Raw genomic sequence first — 19,291 nt, 5'->3', positions numbered from 1 at the left:
AACCAAAATTTTGGTGAAGATTCAGGAAGAAAACATGACCAAAATAAAATTATTAGTCACATTCTCTTCCAGATGCTTCTCAAGATTCCTAGAAACTGGCTAATGACTGACGTAGTTTTAAAATTTAGATCCTGTAAATAAAAGAAACACACGGTTAAAACATTATTATTCTCATATTTTTCCCATACCTTTCATATAGCTTCTCAAATTCTTCTCCCCAGACCTCATCCAGACCAGGACACTCATTTGGACACATCAAAGACCAGTCCTACAAAGGGAAGAAGAGTACCAACCATAAGAAACTTCAAATAACCAACCACACGTAGTCCATTAGGAACACTGCAAGGGATATTGTGGCTTCCATAGACTGTCTTAAAAATTTGCTTTAGAAATAATAATTTTAGGCTCAGGCCCAAACATCTAGTTTTGCATGTTTGTTCATGACCCTTCAACCATTTAGGTCAGATAGCATCTACTTTAGAGAATAAAAATCCAAAAAGGCAAGAATGACATCTCTTAACTTGTTCAGCATGCCTTTCCATTGCATAACATATAGGTGGACTCTTCCTAAGCATGATTTAAGATGACTGAGGAGAAAACTTATATGAATCCAGTTGTTATTACTAACAAGTACCTATCTCTCACCTGATTAGTCTCCACTCGTTTCATGAAGAGATCCGGAATCCAAAGGGCAAAGAAAAGGTCCCTGGCACGCTGCTCTTCCTTTCCTGTGTTCTTCTTTAAATCAAGGAACTCAAAGATGTCTAAATGCCAAGGCTCCAGGTAAATAGCAAATGCCCCAGGTCGCTAATGGTAAATAAATCATCATTCTTTTCAGAATCAGAATGAAACAAAGAAACTTCATATTTTCCAAAGCACTTCAATAATATCTCCTTGGATCTTCACTACAATTAATGAATTAAATGAGATAATACAAATAAAAGTACTATAAAAATATAAAGTAGTAGTAGTTTTCTTACAATTCTAGCAGTAAAAAAGAACATTTAACATAAAGAAAATGTGGAACAAGAAAGACTAAATAGGACTTCCCTGGTGGCGCAGTGGTTGAGAATCCACCTGCCAATGTAGGGGACAAGGGTTCAAGCCCTGGTCCGGGAAGATCCCACATGCCGCAGAGCAACTAAGCCCGTGAGCCACAACTACCGAGCCTGCGCTCTAGAGCACGCGAGCCACAACTGCTGAAGCCTGCATGCCTAGAGCCTGTGCTCCGCAACAAGAGAAGCCACCGCAATGAGAAGCCCGCGCACCTCAACAAAGAGTAGCCCCCACTCGCCGCAACTAGAGAAAGCCCGCGTGCAGCAACAAAGACCCAACTCAGCCAAAAATAAATAAATAAATTTATTTTAAAAATACAAGAAAAATAAAAGAAAGACTAAATAATTTATCCAAAATGACACAGTGAACTAGGGATGGAGCTTCCACTTCAGCTGTTGTCCAGCTCACTTTACACTATGTGACATGTATGTAAAGCCCAAAGAAAATCACTTTAACTTTGACAATAATGTTGTGCTTAAAAGGTCAGAAAGGTGGTATGTCTTATCAAGGTCCCCACAGATTTCTTTTTAAGTGCATCAGAAGGAAATTCATAAACTAATAGGTGATTACTATGCCTACATATCCATAAGAGACAGGCTAGATAGTTGCAAACTACCCTGCTGATAACATTGGATAAACGATCCAATACTCTCAACTTTACTTTTCCCTCTATAAAATAGACAGAGTTTTGTTTTCTGTTTTTGTTTTCTTTTTTTAAAGAAAAACCTAGAAAACATATTACAACCCTTTTTCAAGGTTAGGTATCAATATGAATCACAACTTTAGAAATTCCTTGCAAATAAACTGTCATGTAAGACAGCTGACTCAATCACTGGCTGCCTGGAGCCAGGGATAAAGTATGTATGGGTGGGAGTGATGGGTGATTAATACAAAGGTGCATGAGGAAACATGTTGGGGTTATGAAAATGTTCTATGTCTTGACTGGTGTGATTACACAAGTATATACATCTGTCAAAATCATCAAAATGTATACTTCAAGTGTATACACTTAAAAGTAAAAATTATACTCATTAAATTGATCATAAAAGTGGAAAAAAAGCAAAGTTGTTAGAAACATATACAATGAGCCATCTTATTATAAGCATATATGAGAAAAGATTTTCAGTTCTGGTTTCTAGGACTTTCAGTAACAGAGCATACCTTGTTTCCACCTTGATCCACATATCGAGCTGTGTTGTTATATACTCTCAACATCGGTACAAGACCGTTGGAATTGCCATTAGTCTGAAAGAGAAACTGAGGATAAAGGCATCTGGAGGAGAAATAGGGGGCTCAGCAAGGAAAAGAACAAAATGGTTCAACAGTGGACAAATCACTCTCTCCCAGTCTACAGTTTCACCTGCTCCCCATCTCTCCCTCTGCTTTTAAAACATAATGCCCAACATAAAATAAAATTTTGCTGAATAAATCACAATTATGTACAAAGTTATTTCATGGCATCTCTAATTTACAATGAGAAATAACAACTACAAGTCAAAAGAATCCAAAATCAGGATAGCTAAATTTAAACCCCACACCTTCAAAAGGTCATTATATAAAGAAATACTTTGGGGCTTCCCTGGTGGCGCAGTGGTTGAGAATCTGCCTGCTAATGCAGGGGACACGAGTTCGAGCCCTGGTCTGGGAAGATCCCACATGCCGCGGAGCAGCTGGGCCCGTGAGCCACAATTACTGAGCCTGCGTGTCTGGAGCCTGTGCTCCGCAACAAGAGAGGCCGCGATAGTGAGAGGCCCGCGCACAGCGATGAAGAGTGGCTCCCACTTGCCACAACTAGAGAAAGCCCTCGCACAGAAACGAAGACCCAACATAGCCATAAATTAAAAATAAATAAATAAATAAATAAATAAATTAAAAAAAAAAAAAAAAAAGAAATACTTTGGGTAGAGTAAAAACGCTACTACAGTATCTTTTTCCCAAAAGAATTCAAGGCAATTTACAATAAGAATTATATGCAATGGATAAATCAAGACAATAAGGTAAATGGAGATTCTCAGCAATAAATGGATTCTAGAATGAAGATGAAAAAAAATACATAAACTCCTTAGACTAGAAGATACCTCATCAAATTTTTAAAATAATCCTTCTAACCCCAAGGCAAGCCTTTAAACAGCCTAGAAAGATAAGTGAGCAATGGCTCACCCTACTATTATATAATGAACACCACATAATGGAATGGTTTTCTTCTGGACTCTAACTTTATTCTATAGGGTTAGATATTTTCTTCACCTTACAGAGGAGGAAACAAACTCAGAGATGTAAAATAACTTGCACTAGGCCACACTACTAGTAATTAGTGAAGATAGGATTTAAATCCAGGACTTACCCAAAACCACTACTTTTTTCTTTTTTTTTTCTAATTGAAGTATGGTTGATTTACAATAGTTAGTTTCAGGTGTACAGCACAGTGATTCAGCATTTTTGCATATTATACTCCATTATAGGTTATTACAATATAATGGGTATAATTCCCTGTGCTATACAGTAGATCCTGGTTGCTTATACATTTTAATATATAGCAGTTTGTATCTGTTAATCCCATGCCCCTAACTTGTCCCTCCCCCCTTCTCGCTCCCCTTCAGTAACCACAAGTTTGTTTTCTTTATCTGTGAGTCTGTTTCTGTTTTGCATATGCATCCATTTGTATTATTTTTTAGATTCTACTCGAAACCATGATCTTGACTCCCAGTGAACAGTGAACTAGAAGAGATGAAATTTACCTCATAAACCGACAATGTTTAAAGCTTGAATCTTGGCTCTATCACATATTAAGTGACTAATCTCTGGAAGTAATTTAACTTTCTAAGCTTCAGCTTCCTCACTTATCAAATGAAGACTTTGTGGCTATACTCACAAAGTTACTGTAAGGAATAAAGTTTACTGTGTCTGTAATGATATCTATCTCATAAGGCTAAGGGTTAAATGTGTAAGTAAGGGTTAAATGTGTAATTCACATAAAACTTTTATAACAGATTCAGCATGTAGTGAGCAATGAATAATAATAATGCTATCATTATTGCTAAAATAAATCAGGATTCCAAAATCTGACCCTAGAGACCATCTAATCAACCTCTAATAAGACAGATGAAAATGAGACCAGAAGTAGTGAAATTACTCAGTCTAAGTCACACAGCCAGTAAGTAATTAACAGAAATCCAGGTCTCCCAAGCCCGAGCAAATGCCCTCTCAATCACAAGCCTGGTTGCTTATGGACCTGAATCTCTCTAAGCCTATACATTTTTATTTATTTTTTTTTAATTTATTTATCTATTTATTTATTTTTGGCTGTGTTGGGTCTTCATTTCTGTGCGAGGGCTTTCTCTAGTTGCAGCAAGCGGCAAGAGGGGGCCACTCTTCATCGCAGTGCGCGGGCCTCTCACTATCACGGCCTCTCTTGCTGCGGAGCACAGGCTCCAGACACGCAGGCTCAGTAGTTGTGGCACACGGGCTTCGTTGCTCCGCGGCATGTGGGATCTTCCCAGACCAGGGCTCAAACCCGTGTCCCCTGCATTGGCAGGCAGATTCTCAACCACTGCGCCACCAGGGAAGCCCAAGCCTATACATTTTTAGTCACACAACAGAGGCTTACCCCAGCAATGTAGCTGCCAGTAGCTCGAATACAACTCACAGCAACACCAATTCCCCCAGCCGACTTGGATATCAATGCACACTGCTTTAGGGTGTCATAAATGCCTTCAATGCTATCATCTTTCATACTCAGAAGGAAACAGCTACAGGGGAAAAAAGTCACAACTCAGCAAGGAACCGAAGCAAAGCAGAATCAAAAAATGACTATATAATCCAAAGACAGTAAGTTAGGCAAATAAACAATTTGAAGCTTACAAAATTCCTAGGGGTTTTTAGAAGGAAAAAAACAAAACTTTTTACTGGATATGACACAATAAGATATATCAACATATATTGTTTTAAAATCACCTTGCTGCCTACCCTAGAAGCCTTCCTGGAAGGAAGGCTTAGAGATAAGTCTAAAAATACTAGCTTCCATGTTCACCAGAGTGCAAATGTGCCATTATAACATTTTCTCATGTAAATTCCTAAGCATACATAACACCTTCTCAACCTATTAGTAAGCCAAGAAAAATAAAACATTTATGAAAAAAACCCCACCTATCCAATACTGAACCAAATTTGGTATGTCCATCAAAATTTAGCTTCCTTAAGGTCTTTTTGAAGACAACCGTTCTACCTGTGCTTTGGATCTTATCCTCCTACCCCAGGAACCTTAGTCTTCCAATGATCCCTTCACTAACTTAAATATTCAACCAATCAGATGGACTCTGTTGACTTTTTCTATTAAATATTCAGATATTCAGAAAGGTATAGAGAAAAATATAACATATACTTTGTATTTACCACCTACCTCAAGAAATAAGATACTACAAATATAACCTAATTACAATCATATACCATTTCCATGCCTTTCTATGTTCTTTTAGCATTGACATATGTTCCACATTTTTTAAATTTCTGGTTCCATATTAATTTATCTTTCTGTAACCCACTTTTATTTAACTCAATACTGTTAGAGATTCATTCCTACTGATACATATAGGACTAGTTTATTTTCACTGCTGTAAGGTATTCCATTGTATGAATATACCAATATATTTGTCCATTTGCCTGCTGGTGGACATTTGGATTATTTCCAATTTGTTTGCTATTCTAAACAATGCTGCTGTGAAAGTTCTTAAACATATCTCCTTGTGCTTATGTCTAAGGATTTCTATAGGGTATAAACCTAGGAGAGGAATTTCTGGGTCAAAAGATATGCATGTGTTCCCATTCTCCAAAGTGAATGGGTAAGTATACTCCATCTAGCAATGCATGAGAGTTCCCTATGTTCCACATTCCTACCAATACTTACTATTATCAGCCTTTTAATTTGTATCAATCTGTTGGGTATGAAATATCTCATTATGATGTTAACTTTCATTCTCTTAATCACCAGCAAAGTTTATCATCATCTCACGTGTTTATTAGCCAATCAGTTTCTTCCACAAATTAGCCCATGTTTCTATTTGGTTTTGTGTCTTTCTTATAATCCTTCAACAGTTAACATACATTGCAAATATCTTCTCCCAGTCTGAAACTTTTTTCACGGTATTTGGTTCACAGAAGTTTTAAATTTTAGTGTAGTCAAATTTTCCTTTATATTGTTTGCTTATTATATCTATTTTAAGAAATCCTTCACTACTCTGAGGTCATATATAATCTACCAAGATGTAAGTTGATAGTCATGTCTGCAGCTCACTTTCAAATGACTCAGCCAAAAAAAATTTTTTTTAATTTTAAAGATAAAAAATACATATATATGGCAAAATGTTAGTAATTTTTTTTTAATTTACTTATTTTTGACTGTGTTGGGTCTTCGTTTCCGTGCGAGGGCTTTCTCTAATTGCAGCAAGCGGGGGCCACTCTTCATCGCGGTGCGCGGGCCTCTCACTATCACGGCCTCTCTTGTTGCGGAGCACAGGCTCCAGACGCGCAGACTCAGTAGTTGTGGCTCACGGGCCCAGTTGCTCCATGGCATGTGGGATCCTCCCAGACCAGGGCTCGAACCCGTGTCCCCTGCATTGGCAGGCAGATTCTCAACCACTGCGCCACTAGGGAAGCCCCAGTAATTTTTTTTATCTAGGCAGAAGTGAGTGTATGGGTGGAGTTCACTGTCCTTTTCTTTAAATTTTCTGAGTGTTTGAAATTCATATTAAAAAGTTGGGGAGGAAAATATTTATTTTCTCTATATGTTCTTCTAAAAGATTTTACTTTCACATTCTCTTGAATTTATTTCTATATATGGCATGAAGAAGGGAAATCTAATTATACTTTTCCCCATAGGATAACCAATTTCCTTAGCACTGTTTTCCCAATGAAATGCAATGCCACCCTGTTATTCATCAAGTTCCCATATAAGCCTGAATCTCTTTTTGAGCTCTCTGTTATGTTCCAGTGGCCAGAGCAAATACTACACTATCCCAGAGTAAATATCATAAAGTATGGTATTTACTCTGGGATAGACAAACCATGCGTTTATAGTGGTCTTGAAATCTGGTAGGACTTTTTCTTCAAAACTATCTTGCTATTTATATTAGTTTCCTGTAGCTGTCCTAACAAATACCACTAACTCAGTGGCTTAATATAGAAATTTATTCTCTCACAGTTCAGGAGGCCAGAAGTTCAACATCAGTTTCACTGGGTCAAAATCAAGAACATTCCTCCAGAGGCTCTAGGGGAGGATATATTCCTTGCCTCTTCCAGTTTCTGGTGGCTCCTTTGCTTGTAGCCCCATCACTCCAATTTCTGCCTCTAACTACACACTGTCTTCTTTTCTTCTGTATGTATCATATCTCCCTCAACCTCTCTCTTATAAGGATATTTTTACTGGATTCAGGGCCCACCTGAATAATTCAGGATAATCTCCCTATGTCAAGATCTTTCTTAATCATAACTGCAAAGACTGGTTTCCTTATAAAGTAACATTTACAGGTTCCAGGGATTAGGACCTGATATCTTTGAGCAGCACTAGATTATTCTTAGCCTTTTGCTCTTCCATATAAATTTTAGAATCAGCATGTTGAAATTGTGACTGGAATTACACTGAAACTATAGATTAACTTGGGAAAAACTGACATTGTTACAATATTAAATCCATTTATGAATGTAAGATCACTCTCCATTTATTTGTTTTTTAACGTCCTTCAATTACATTTTAGAATTTTTTCCTTAAAAGCCTTATACACCTTTCATTAGATTTATTCTTGGGTACCTTCCAGTATTATGATATGTTTTAAACTTAAATCTTCTAACAGCTAAAGTACAGAAACTCAACTGATTAATTTATGTTGAATTTACATCCAGATATTCTGCTGAAATCTTTTTAATTCTAATAATTTGTCTGTAGATGCTCTTCAGGAATCATTACAGTTTCGTTCCCTCATTTCCAATCTTTTTTTTTCTTATCTTACAATGCTGGCTCAGGCCTCCACTACAATGCTGAAAACAGAGGTCCAATAGATCTAAGTTTTTAGTGGATTATCTTTTACCAAATAAAGGAAGTTATTTTCTATATCTATTTTGCTAGTTTTTTTATTATGAAAGTATTAAATGATATAAAATGTTAGTGCAATGAATTACATTAATACACTTTTTTTTAAATATAAATTTATTTATTTTGTTTATTTATTTTTGGCTGCATTGGGTCTTTGTTCCTGCACGCGGGCTTTCTCTAGTTGCAGCTAGCAGGGGCTACTCTTCATTGTGGTGCACGGGCTTCTCATTGCAGTGGCTTCTCTTGTTGCGGAGCACGGGCTCCGGTAGTTGTGGCGTGCAGGCTCAGTAGTTGTGGCGCATGGACTCAGTAGTGGCAGCACATGGGCTTAGTTGCTCCGCAGCATGTGGGATCTTCCCGGACCAGGGCTCGAACCCGTGTCCCCTGTATTGGCAGGCAGATTCTTAACCACTGCGCCACCAGGGAAGCCCTAATACACCTTCTGATGTTCGCATATCCTTGAGTTCCTTGGATAAACAAACTTGCTTAGGGTGTATTAGTGTATTAGTCTTTTTTTTTTTTTTTTTTTACAAATTACCAGACTCCATTCCAGTGTTTCCTTTCTCAGAAAATGGCACCATAATAAATCCTGTTACTCTACCCATAAACTCAGGAACCACTCTTGACTCATATCCAAATCATCAAATTCTATCAATTTTACCTCCCAAATCTCCTGAATTTGTCTATTTCTCTCAATCTCTACTTTCACCTCCCTAACCCAAAATACCATAATCTCTCATACAGACTACGATTAGAGTCTTCTAATTACTGTCAGTATCTACTTTAAAAAAAAAAAGCTTTATTGAGATATAATTCACATACCATACAACTCCCCATTTAAAGTGTACAATTAATGGTTTTTAGTATATTCACAGAGTTGTACAACCATCACCACAATCATGTTTAAAATTTCATTATCGGCATTTGTCTCTCTTCAATTCATTTACCACATTGCAGTAAGAGAGCTTTCCAGAAAGTAAATCTCATTTAATCAGAACAGGAGTGATTAAATGTATATCAAATTAATTTTTATGTGAGGAACTGCCTAGTTTCTTCAGGTCAAGGTTTATTTCCCTAGCAAAAGCATTTCAGAACATTAAAAGCGACTATAGATGACGCATACCTAGAAAGTTGTGGGCGGTTGGTGCCAGCATTGAAGAGAGTGGGAGAGGCATGGGTAAACCACTTCTCAGAAAGAAGGTTGTATGTTTCAATAGCAGCATCAATATCTTCTTTGTGAATGCCCACAGATACCCTCATCAACATATGCTGTGGTCTTTCAGCCACTAAAAACAAAAGAGGAATTTTCACATAATGGGACATGTCAGAAAAACTAGGCTGAGATATGTAGTTGAGTCAAAAAAAGGAACACCAAAAGGCAATTTTAAAAATTTTACACCAATAAGCAGCAAAATTATTCATAAACTAAACCTAAAGTTTAAAATGTTATTTAGAGTTTAAATAGAAGTGTTAAGGCTAATAGCTCAAAGCTCTATTTTCAATATAATGAATAGAAGATGTAACACACAAACACATTAATGTCTCACCTTTTCCACTGATCTTCAACAAATAGGATCGCTCCAGCGTCTAGAAAAAGCAAAACAACAAAAAACTTCCAGAGCATAGTTTTTAAAGACATAGTAGATATATCATTCACAATAAGGCAATCTATTTAAATCTTCTCCGTTTTTAATATAATCTTAAATGACAAGAATAGCATATTTCGTTTTACTAGCTTTAGCTTGGAACATTATCAATTGGCTATTTGTTTTGGAAAAGACTGCCTGAAAATTTCTGGAAAAAGCCAGCTCTATATTAATACGTATAATGTTAATAGCAGAAGTTGTAGTATTCATCACCACATCATAATGGTTAACGTTTATGAAGTGCTTATAACAGGCTAGGCACTGATCAAAGCGACACACACACTCACTTACTCCTCAAGAGAATTTGCTGTTGAAATTTTATTATTATCCCCATTCTAAAGGTGAGGAAACTGAGGACAGAGAGATTAAGTATCTTGCTAATAAGAAATGGAGCAGAGATTTGAACCCAGGTGGTCTGACACCTACATTCATGTTCTCAATCACTACATAATACTGTTTATCAACACAAAAGTACCTAGAAAAGCACTTGGCACATAGTAGGAATTCAATAAACAGTTGTTGCATAAACAGTAGAATATGGAATCATTCTGGCAAATTATCTGCATAACTCCAAAGGTATCCAGAAGTAATATTTGGAAAATTTGAAAATTGCAAATGAATAAGCTATCTTTCTGTAATTCAAACAACCACCACCAACCTAACCCCACTAATCCCACAGGTCCCCCAACTCCCAACAAATTACTACCTCTATAATTGTATCACTAAAACATAAACAAAAACCTGTATTTCCTGATTCAAGGAGGAATTCCCACTTATTTGAAACCCATTATTTACCTTAAAGCCAAAGTAATTATAAGAGAAATCTCGGTCATAGATAATGGCAGAATTCAGGCGCTGGTGAAGGTAAAAAAAAAAAAAAAAAAACCCATAATTAAGATAATTAGACTTATCTTCACAAACTCTAGTATCTTTCAGCCCTGACTCCAGAACTAAAATTGACATAGAATATAAAAGAGATAACACTAAGTATTACTGTTGTAGAATAGAAATCCATACCTGATGTCAAGAAAAAAAAAATTATATAAATTGAGTATCCTAATTAGGTTTAAAAACATGTACATTAAAAGATCAGAAGAAAACTTGTAAGTATAAGTTGTATATAAGTAAAAATATATATGTGACTTTCCAAACTTTCCCTATTATGTTTACAGTACATCTCTAAAGAGGGAAAGAACATGAGCATAAAAGGGACTATATTATCACCCTTAAACATGTTTTTAGATTAGCTATTACTCCAAAAGTATTGGAGCCATATAATTACTAATATGTATTTTTATCTTCCATTTTAAACTGCACATAACAATATATAAGATAAATAATTACGTTAATTCTAAGGCTCATCAAATCCATGGTCCTTTAACAGGTTTTAAACAAACTACTGCTGTGACAGTAATATTTTAAAGCAGAACTGGCCATTGTTACAAGCTTTTGTAGGCTATAGAGCCGTTTAAAGAAAACAAAAGCAATTAGGTACAAATAATCATTTTGGATGGAGAAATGTGGAGCCAGTCTTTCAAAATACTATCAGTGTTTCCATATAAGGATCCATGTCCAAGGACTTGAAAAATCTATACAAAACTCTTCCCTTCCTCTTAAATCTTTAAGGGCATCTTTGCTGCCAAAGACAGGTAGGGGCCTTGCATGAATAATGGAGAACTGAAATACTTGATTATCAATATTTATTTTTTAGATACAGGTTTTTGCTGTTGTCGTTTTATTTTTGTTTTTCACCTGTCTTCAAGATTATACATATGAACAACACACAACTCAGTTTTCTCTCAGTCTCTTTAACATCAGATACCTATTTAGAGACAGCCGACTAATCATTCTATTACCTACAGTTAAAAGTGGTTTCTAATCTGTGCAGATATCAATGGTAAATAAATCCTGTGTGCAAAGGGGCTGGCTGGACCTACCCATCTTTTCCCTTCTGTTCTCTGGGTTGTAGTTAAGAAAGGGGTTGAAACACAAATAGATAATTTTTAAGTTGCTGAGCAAGAAGATCTTTCAAAATTTTACCTGAACCACCTTTTTGGATGTCAGTTTGGCAATGTCTACTAAAATTTTAAATGTACATACTCTTTGGCTCAGCAATTCCACTTAAGGGATTTACCTTACCGATACACTCATCTACGAGTAAAGCACTACCATACAAGGATATTCACTGCAGCGAAAAATGGAAAACAAATATTCATCACTAGAGCAATTCTTACATATATGTATAATGATGATACAGCTATAGAATGGAATTCTACGCAGGTAATTCATAAATGCTAATAAAGAACTATCTCTAAGATATACTTGCAAGTGAAAAAGTAACAGAAAGAATAGTATGCACAGTACACTACCACTAAAAGGAAAAATAAAGGTACACATACGTGTATTATAGAACAGCTCTGGAAAAATACATTTTAAAATGACAAAATGTTGTTGTTTCTAGAGAGGAAAACAAGGATTCAGAGAAGCAGAAAGAATTACTTTTTATCTCTATCTCTTGTAGTGTTTAAATTTCTAAAAATGTCCTTATTGTCTTAAAAAAAAAGAATCTATAAAAAATTTTTCACCAGAAAAGCATTATACATACATCTTTATTGGCCAAAACAATATCCACTGTTGACTTGGCCACCATGGGAGAGTGTTTGCCATTATGTGGATTTATGTAGTTGAAGAGGTCTTCCATTACATCTAAAAACAAAACAACAGAAAATTAAAATATCAAAATCACTTAACAGCTAATTCAATCTTCAGGTAACAGTTAAAAACAGTGGTTCTCAACCGTTTTTCATCCCAACCCACCTTAGTACCTAGCACAGAAAGTGCTCAATGAACATACACACGTTTAATAAACATATAAGGAAATTTATATATTTATAAGCTAAATAAGGAAACAATCTTCCAGAGTTAGAGTGAGCATAGGCTCCTGTAGTTTGAAAAAGACTGCCAGATGATTCTGACATATAACCCCATTGAGAATTACTGGTTGAAAATAAAGAAAAACAGAAATTATAACCTCTTCTCAAGTTTTTTTTTATCCTAACAAAACAGAAACTCAACTTAAAATTCAAAACCTGGGGGTGTGGGCAAGATGGCGGAAGAGTAAGACGTGGAGATCACCTTCCTTCCCACAGATACATTAGAAATACATCTACACGTGGAACTGCTCCTACAGAACACCCACTGAACGCTGGCAGAAGACGTCAGACCTCCCAAAAGGCAAGAAACTCCCCACGTACTTGGGTAGGGCAAAAGAAAAAAGAAATAACAGAGACAAAAGAATAGGGACAGGACCTGCACCAGTGGGAGGGAGCTGTGAAGGAGGAAAGGTTTCCACACACTAGGAGCCCATTCGTGGGCAGAGACTGCAGGTGGCGGAGGGGGGAAGCTTCGGAGCCACGGAGGAGAGCGCAGCCACAGGGGTGCGGAGGGCAAAGCGGAGAGACTCCCGCACGGAGGATCAGTGCTGACCAGCACTCACCAGCCCGAGAGGCTTGTCTGCTCCCTCGCCGGGGCGGGCGGGGGCTGGGAGCTGAGGCTCAGGCTTCGGTCGGATCCCAGGGAGAGGACTGGGGTTGGCGGCGTGAACACAGCCTGAAGGGGTTAGCGCACCACAGCTAGCCGGGAGGGAGTCCGGGAAAAAGTCTGCAGCTGCCAAGAGGCAAGAGACATTTTCTTGCCTCTTTGTTTCGCGGTGCGCAAGGAGAGGGGATTCAGAGCGCCGCCTAAACGAGCTCCACAGACGGGCGCGAGCCGCGGCTATCAGTGCGGACCCCAGAGGTGGGCGCGAGCCGCAGCTATCAGCGCGGACCCCAGAAACGGGCATGAGACGCTAAGGCTGCTGCTGCTGCCACCAAGAAGCCTGTGTGCGAGCACAGGTCACTCTCCACACCTCCCCTCCTGGGAGCCTGTGCAGCCCGCCACTGCCAGGCTCCCGTGATCCAGGGACAACTTCCCGGGGAGAACGCACAGCGCGCCTCAGGCTGCTGCAACGTCACGCTGGCCTCTGCCGCCGCAGGCTCGCCCCACCTCCGTACCCCTCCCTCCCCCCCGCCTGAGTGAGCCAGAGCCCCCGAAGCAGCTGCTCCTTTAACCCCGTTCTGTGTGAGCGAAGAACAGACGCCCTCAGGCAACCTACACGCAGAGGCGGGGCCAAATCCAAAGCTGAACCCCGGGAGCTGTGCGAACAAAGAAGAGAAACAGAAATCTCTCCCAGCAGCCTCAGAAGCAGCGGATTAAAGCTCCACAAACAACTTGATGTACCTGCATCTGTGGAATACCTGAATAGACAACGAATCATCCCAAATTCAGGAGGTGGACTTTGGGAGCAGGATATATTAATTTTTCCCCTTTTCCTTTTTTTGCGAGTGTATATGTGTATGCTTCTGGGTGAGATTTTGTCTGTATAGCTTTGCTTTCACCATTTGTCCTAGGGTTCGGTCTGTCCAGTTTTTGTTTTTTTTTTGTACTTAAAAAATTTTTTTTCGTAATAAATGTTTTCTTAATAATTTTTTCCTTATTTTCTATTTTTAAAAATTAAAAAAATTTTTTTTCGTAATAAGTTTTTTCATATTTTTTATTTTAAAAAATTAAAAAAATTTTTTCTTCATAAATTTGTTACTTAATAATTTTCTTATTTTTTATTATAAAAATTAATATTTATTTAAAAAATTTAAAATAACTTTTTTCTTAATAAATTTTTTCTTAATAATTTTTTTTCTTATCTTTTATTATAATAGCTTTATTTTATTTTATCCTCTTTCTTTCTTTCTTTCTATGTTTTCTCCCTTTTATTCTGAGCCATGTGGATGAAAGGCTCTTGGTGCTCCAGCCAGGCATCAGGGCTGTGCCTCTGAGGTGGGAGAGCCAAGTTCAGGACACTGGTCCACAAGAGACCTCCCAGCTCCACGTAATATCAAACGGCGGAAATCTCCCAGAGATCTCCATCTCAACGCCAAGACCCAGCTCTACTCAACGACCAGCAAGCTACAGTGCTGGACACCCTACGCCAAACAACTAGCAAGACAGGAACACAGCCCCATCCATTAGCACAGAGGCTGCCTAAAATCATAATAAGGCCAGACACCCCAAAACACACCACCAGACGTGGACGTGCCCACCAGAAAGAAAAGATCCAGCCTCATCCACCAGAACACAGGCACTAGTCCCCTCCACCAGGAAGCCTACACAACCCACTGAACCAACCTTAGCCACTGGGGACAGATACCAAAAACAACGGGAACTACAAACCTGCAGCCTGTGAAAAGGAGACCCCAAACACAGTAAGATAAGCAAAATGAGAAGACAGAAAAACACACAGCAGATGAAGGAGCAAGGTAAAAACACACCAGACCTAACAAATGAAGAGGAAATAGGCAGTCTACCTGAAAAAGAATTCAGAATAATGATAGTAAAGATGATCCAAAATCTTGGAAATAGAATAGACAAAATGCAAGAAACATTTAACAAGGACGTAGAAGAACTAAAGAGGAACCAAGAAACGATGAAAAACACAATAAATGAAATTAAAAATACTCTAGACGGGATCAATAGCAGAATAACTGAGGCAGAAGAACGGATAAGTGACCTGGAAGATAAAATAGTGTAAATAACTACTGCAGAGCAGAATAAAGAAAAAAGAATGAAAAGAACTGAGGACAGTCTCAGAGACCTCTGGGACAACATTAAATGCACCAACATTTGAATTATAGGGGTCCCAGAAGAAGAAGAGAAAAATTAAGGGACTGAGAAAATATTTGAAGAGATTATAGTTGAAAACTTCCCTAATATGGGAAAGGAAATAGTTAATCAAGTCCTGGAAGCACAGAAAGTCCCATACAGGATAAATCCAAGGAGAAACACGCCAAGACACATATTAATCAAACTATGAAAAATTAAATATAAAGAAAACATATTAAAAGCAGCAAGGGAAAAACAACAAATAACACACAAGGGAATCCCCATAAGGTTAACAGCTGATCTTTCAGAAGAAACTCTGCAAGCCAGAAGGGAGTGGCAGGATATACTTAAAGTCATGAAGCAGAAAAACCTACAACCAAGATTACTCTACCCAGCAAGGATCTCATTCAGATGTGATGGAGAAATTAAAACCTTTACAGACAAGCAAAAGCTGAGAGAGTTCAGCACCACCAAACCAGCTTTACAACAAATGCTAAAGGAACTTCTCTAGGCAAGAAACACAAGAGAAGGAAAACACCTACAATAACAAACCCAAAACATTTAAGAAAATGGGAATAGGAACATACATATCGATAATTACCTTAAATGTAAATGGATTAAATGCTCCCACCAAATGACACAGACTGGCTGAATGGATACAAAAACAAGACCCATATATATGCTGTCTACAAGAGACCCACTTCAGACCTAGAGACACATACAGACTGAAAAGTGAGGGGATGGAAAAAGATATTCCATGCAAATAGAAATCAAAAGAAAGCTGGAGTAGCAATTCTCATATCAGACAAAATAGACTTTAAAATAAAGACTATTACAAGAGACAAAGAAGGACACTATATAATGATCAAGGGATCGATCCAAGAAGAAGGTATAACAATTGTAAATATTTATGCACCCAACATAGGAGCAACTCAATACATAAGGTAAACACTAACAGCCATAAAAGGGGAAATCAACAGTAACACAATCATAGTAGGGGACTTTAACACCCCACTTTCACCAATGGACAGATCATCCAAAATGAAAATAAATAAGGAAACACAGCTTTAAATGATACATTAAACAAGATGGACTTAATTGATATTTATAGGACATTCCACCCAAAAACAACAGAATACACATTTTTCTCAAGTGCTCATGGAACATTCTCCAGGATAGATCATATCTTGGGTCACAAATCAAGCCTTGGTAAATTTAAGAAAATTGAAATCGTATCAAGTATCTTTTCCGACCACAACGCTATGAGACTAGATATCAATTACAGGAAAAGATCTTTAAAAAATACAAACACATGGAGGCTACACAATACACTACTTAATAATGAAGTGATCACTGAAGAAATCAAAGGGGAAATCAAAAAATACCTAGAAACAAATGACAATGGAGACACGACGACTCAAAACCTATGGGATGCAGCAAAAGCAGTTCTAAGAGGGAAGTTTATAGCAATACAAGCCTACATCAAGAAACAGGGAACATCTCGAATAAACAACCTAACCTTGCACCTAAAGCAATTAGAGAAAGAAGAACAAAAAAAACCCAAAGCTAGCAGAAGGAAAGAAATCATAAAGATCAGATCAGAAATAAATGAAAAAGAGATGAAGGAAACAATAGCAAAGGTCAACAGAACTAAAAGCTGGTTCTTTGAAACAATAAACAAAATTGACAAACCATTAGCCAGACTCATCAAGAGAAAAAGGGAGAAGACTCAAATCAATAGAATTAGAAATGAAAAAGGAGAAGTAACCACTGACACTGCAGAAATACAAACGATCATGAGAGATTACTACAAGCAACTCTATGCCAATAAAATGGACAATCTGGAAGAAATGGATTCTTAGAAATGCACAACCTGCCGAGACTGAACCAGGAAGAAATAGAAAATATGAACAGACCAATCACCAGCACTGAAATTGTAACTCTGATTAAAAATCTTCCAACAAACAAAAGCCCAGGACCAGATGGCTTCACAGGCGAATTCTATCAAACATTTAGAGAAGAGCTAACACCTATCCTTCTCAAACTCTTCCACAATATTGCAGAGGGAGGAACACTCCCCAACTCATTCTATGAGGCCACCATCACCCTGATACCAAAACCAGACAAAGATGTCACAAAGAAAGAAAACTACAGGCCAATATCACTGATGAACACAGATGCAAAAATCCTCAACAGAATACTAGCAAACAGAATCCAACAGCACATTAAAAGGATCATACACCATGATCAAGTGGGGTTTATTCCAGGAATGCAAGGATTCTTCAATATACGCAAATCAATCAACGTGATACATCATATTAACAAATTGAAGGAGAAAAACCATATGATCATCTCAATAGATGCAGAGAAAGCTTTCGACAAAATTCAACACCCATTTATGATAAAAGCCCTGCAGAAAGTAGGCAGAGGGAACTTTCCTCAACATCATAAAGGCCATATATGTCAAACCCACAGCCAACACTGTCCTCAATGGTGAAAAACTGAAACCATTTCCACTAGGATCAGGAACAAGACAAGGTTGCCCACTCTCACCACTATTATTCAACATAGTTTTGGAAGTGTTAGCCACAGCAATCAGAGAAGAAAAAGAAATAAAAGGAATCCAAATCGGAAAAGAAGAAGTAAAGCTGTCACTGTTTGCAGATGACATGATACTATACATAGAGAATCCTAAAGATGCTACCAGAAAATTACTAGAGCTAATCAATGAACTTGGTAAAGTAGCAGGATACAAAATTAATGCACAGAAATCTCTTGCATTCCTATACACTAATGATGAAAAATCTGAAAGTGAAATTAAGAAAACACTCCCGTTTACCACTGCAACAAAAAGAATAAAATATCTAGGAATAAACCTACCTAAGGAGACAAAAGACCTGTATGCAGAAAATTATAAGACACTGATGAAAGAAATCAAAGAGGATACAAATAGATGGAGAGATATACCATGTTCTTGGATTGGAAGAATCAACATTGTGAAAATGACTCTACTACCCAAAGCAATCTACAGATTCAATGCAATCCCTATCAAACTTCTACTGGCATTTTTCACAGAACTAGAACAAAAAATTTCACAATTTGTATGGAAACACAAAAGACCCCGAATAGCCAAAGCAATCTTGAGAACGAAAAATGGAGCTGGAGGAATCAGGCTCCCTGACTTCAGACTATATTACAAAGCTACAGTAATCAAGACAGTTTGGTACTGGCACAAAAACAGAAACATAGATCAATGGAACAGGATAGAAAGTCCAGAGATAAACCCATGCACATATGGTCACCTTATCTTTGATAAAGGAGGCAAGCATATACAGTGGAGAAAAGACAGACTCTTCAATAAGTGGTGCTGGGAAAACTGGACAGGTACATGTAAAAGTATGAAATTAGAACACTCCCTGACACCATACACAAAAATAAACTCAAAATGGATTAAAGACCTAAATGTAAGGCCAGACACTATCAAACTCTTAGAGGAAAACATAGGCAGAACACTCTATGACATAAATCACAGCAAGATCCTTTTTGACCCAGCTCCTAGAGAAATGGAAATAAACACAAAAATAAACAAATGGGACCTAATGAAACTTCAAAGCTTTTGCACAGCAAGGGAAACCATGAACAAGATGAAAAGACAACCCTCAGAATGGGAGAAAATATTTGCAAATGAAGCAACTGACAAAGGATTAATCTCCAAGACTTACAAGTAGCTCATGCAGCTCAATAACAAAAAAACAAACAACCCAATCCAAAAATGAGCAGAAGACCTAAATAGACATTTCTCCAAAGAAGA

At 37.6% G+C, this 19,291-nt stretch overlaps 1 protein-coding gene across 4 annotated transcripts in view; it reads right to left on the bottom strand.

Moving 5' to 3' along the window:
* The window catches only part of RRM1 (ribonucleotide reductase catalytic subunit M1), a 42,599-nt gene that overhangs the window by 11,910 nt on the left and 11,398 nt on the right, over nt 1-19,291 (bottom strand). For all 4 annotated transcript variants that reach the window (XM_036860978.1, XM_036860979.1, XM_036860980.1 and 1 more), the window contains 8 exons: nt 12,392-12,492; nt 10,582-10,641; nt 9,688-9,727; nt 9,264-9,426; nt 4,664-4,805; nt 2,218-2,301; nt 646-807; nt 189-268 (listed from right to left, as the gene is read on the bottom strand). In XM_036860978.1, coding sequence (XP_036716873.1) covers nt 189-268; nt 646-807; nt 2,218-2,301; nt 4,664-4,805; nt 9,264-9,426; nt 9,688-9,727; nt 10,582-10,641; nt 12,392-12,492 — 832 coding nt within the window. The remainder of the gene's footprint in view (nt 1-188; nt 269-645; nt 808-2,217; nt 2,302-4,663; nt 4,806-9,263; nt 9,427-9,687; nt 9,728-10,581; nt 10,642-12,391; nt 12,493-19,291) is intronic.

The sequence above is a fragment of the Balaenoptera musculus genome, chromosome 8 (genome assembly GCF_009873245.2).
Source record: "Balaenoptera musculus isolate JJ_BM4_2016_0621 chromosome 8, mBalMus1.pri.v3, whole genome shotgun sequence".
Lineage (NCBI taxonomy): Eukaryota > Metazoa > Chordata > Mammalia > Artiodactyla > Balaenopteridae > Balaenoptera > Balaenoptera musculus.
This window is presented reverse-complemented; position numbering and strand designations above follow the sequence as displayed.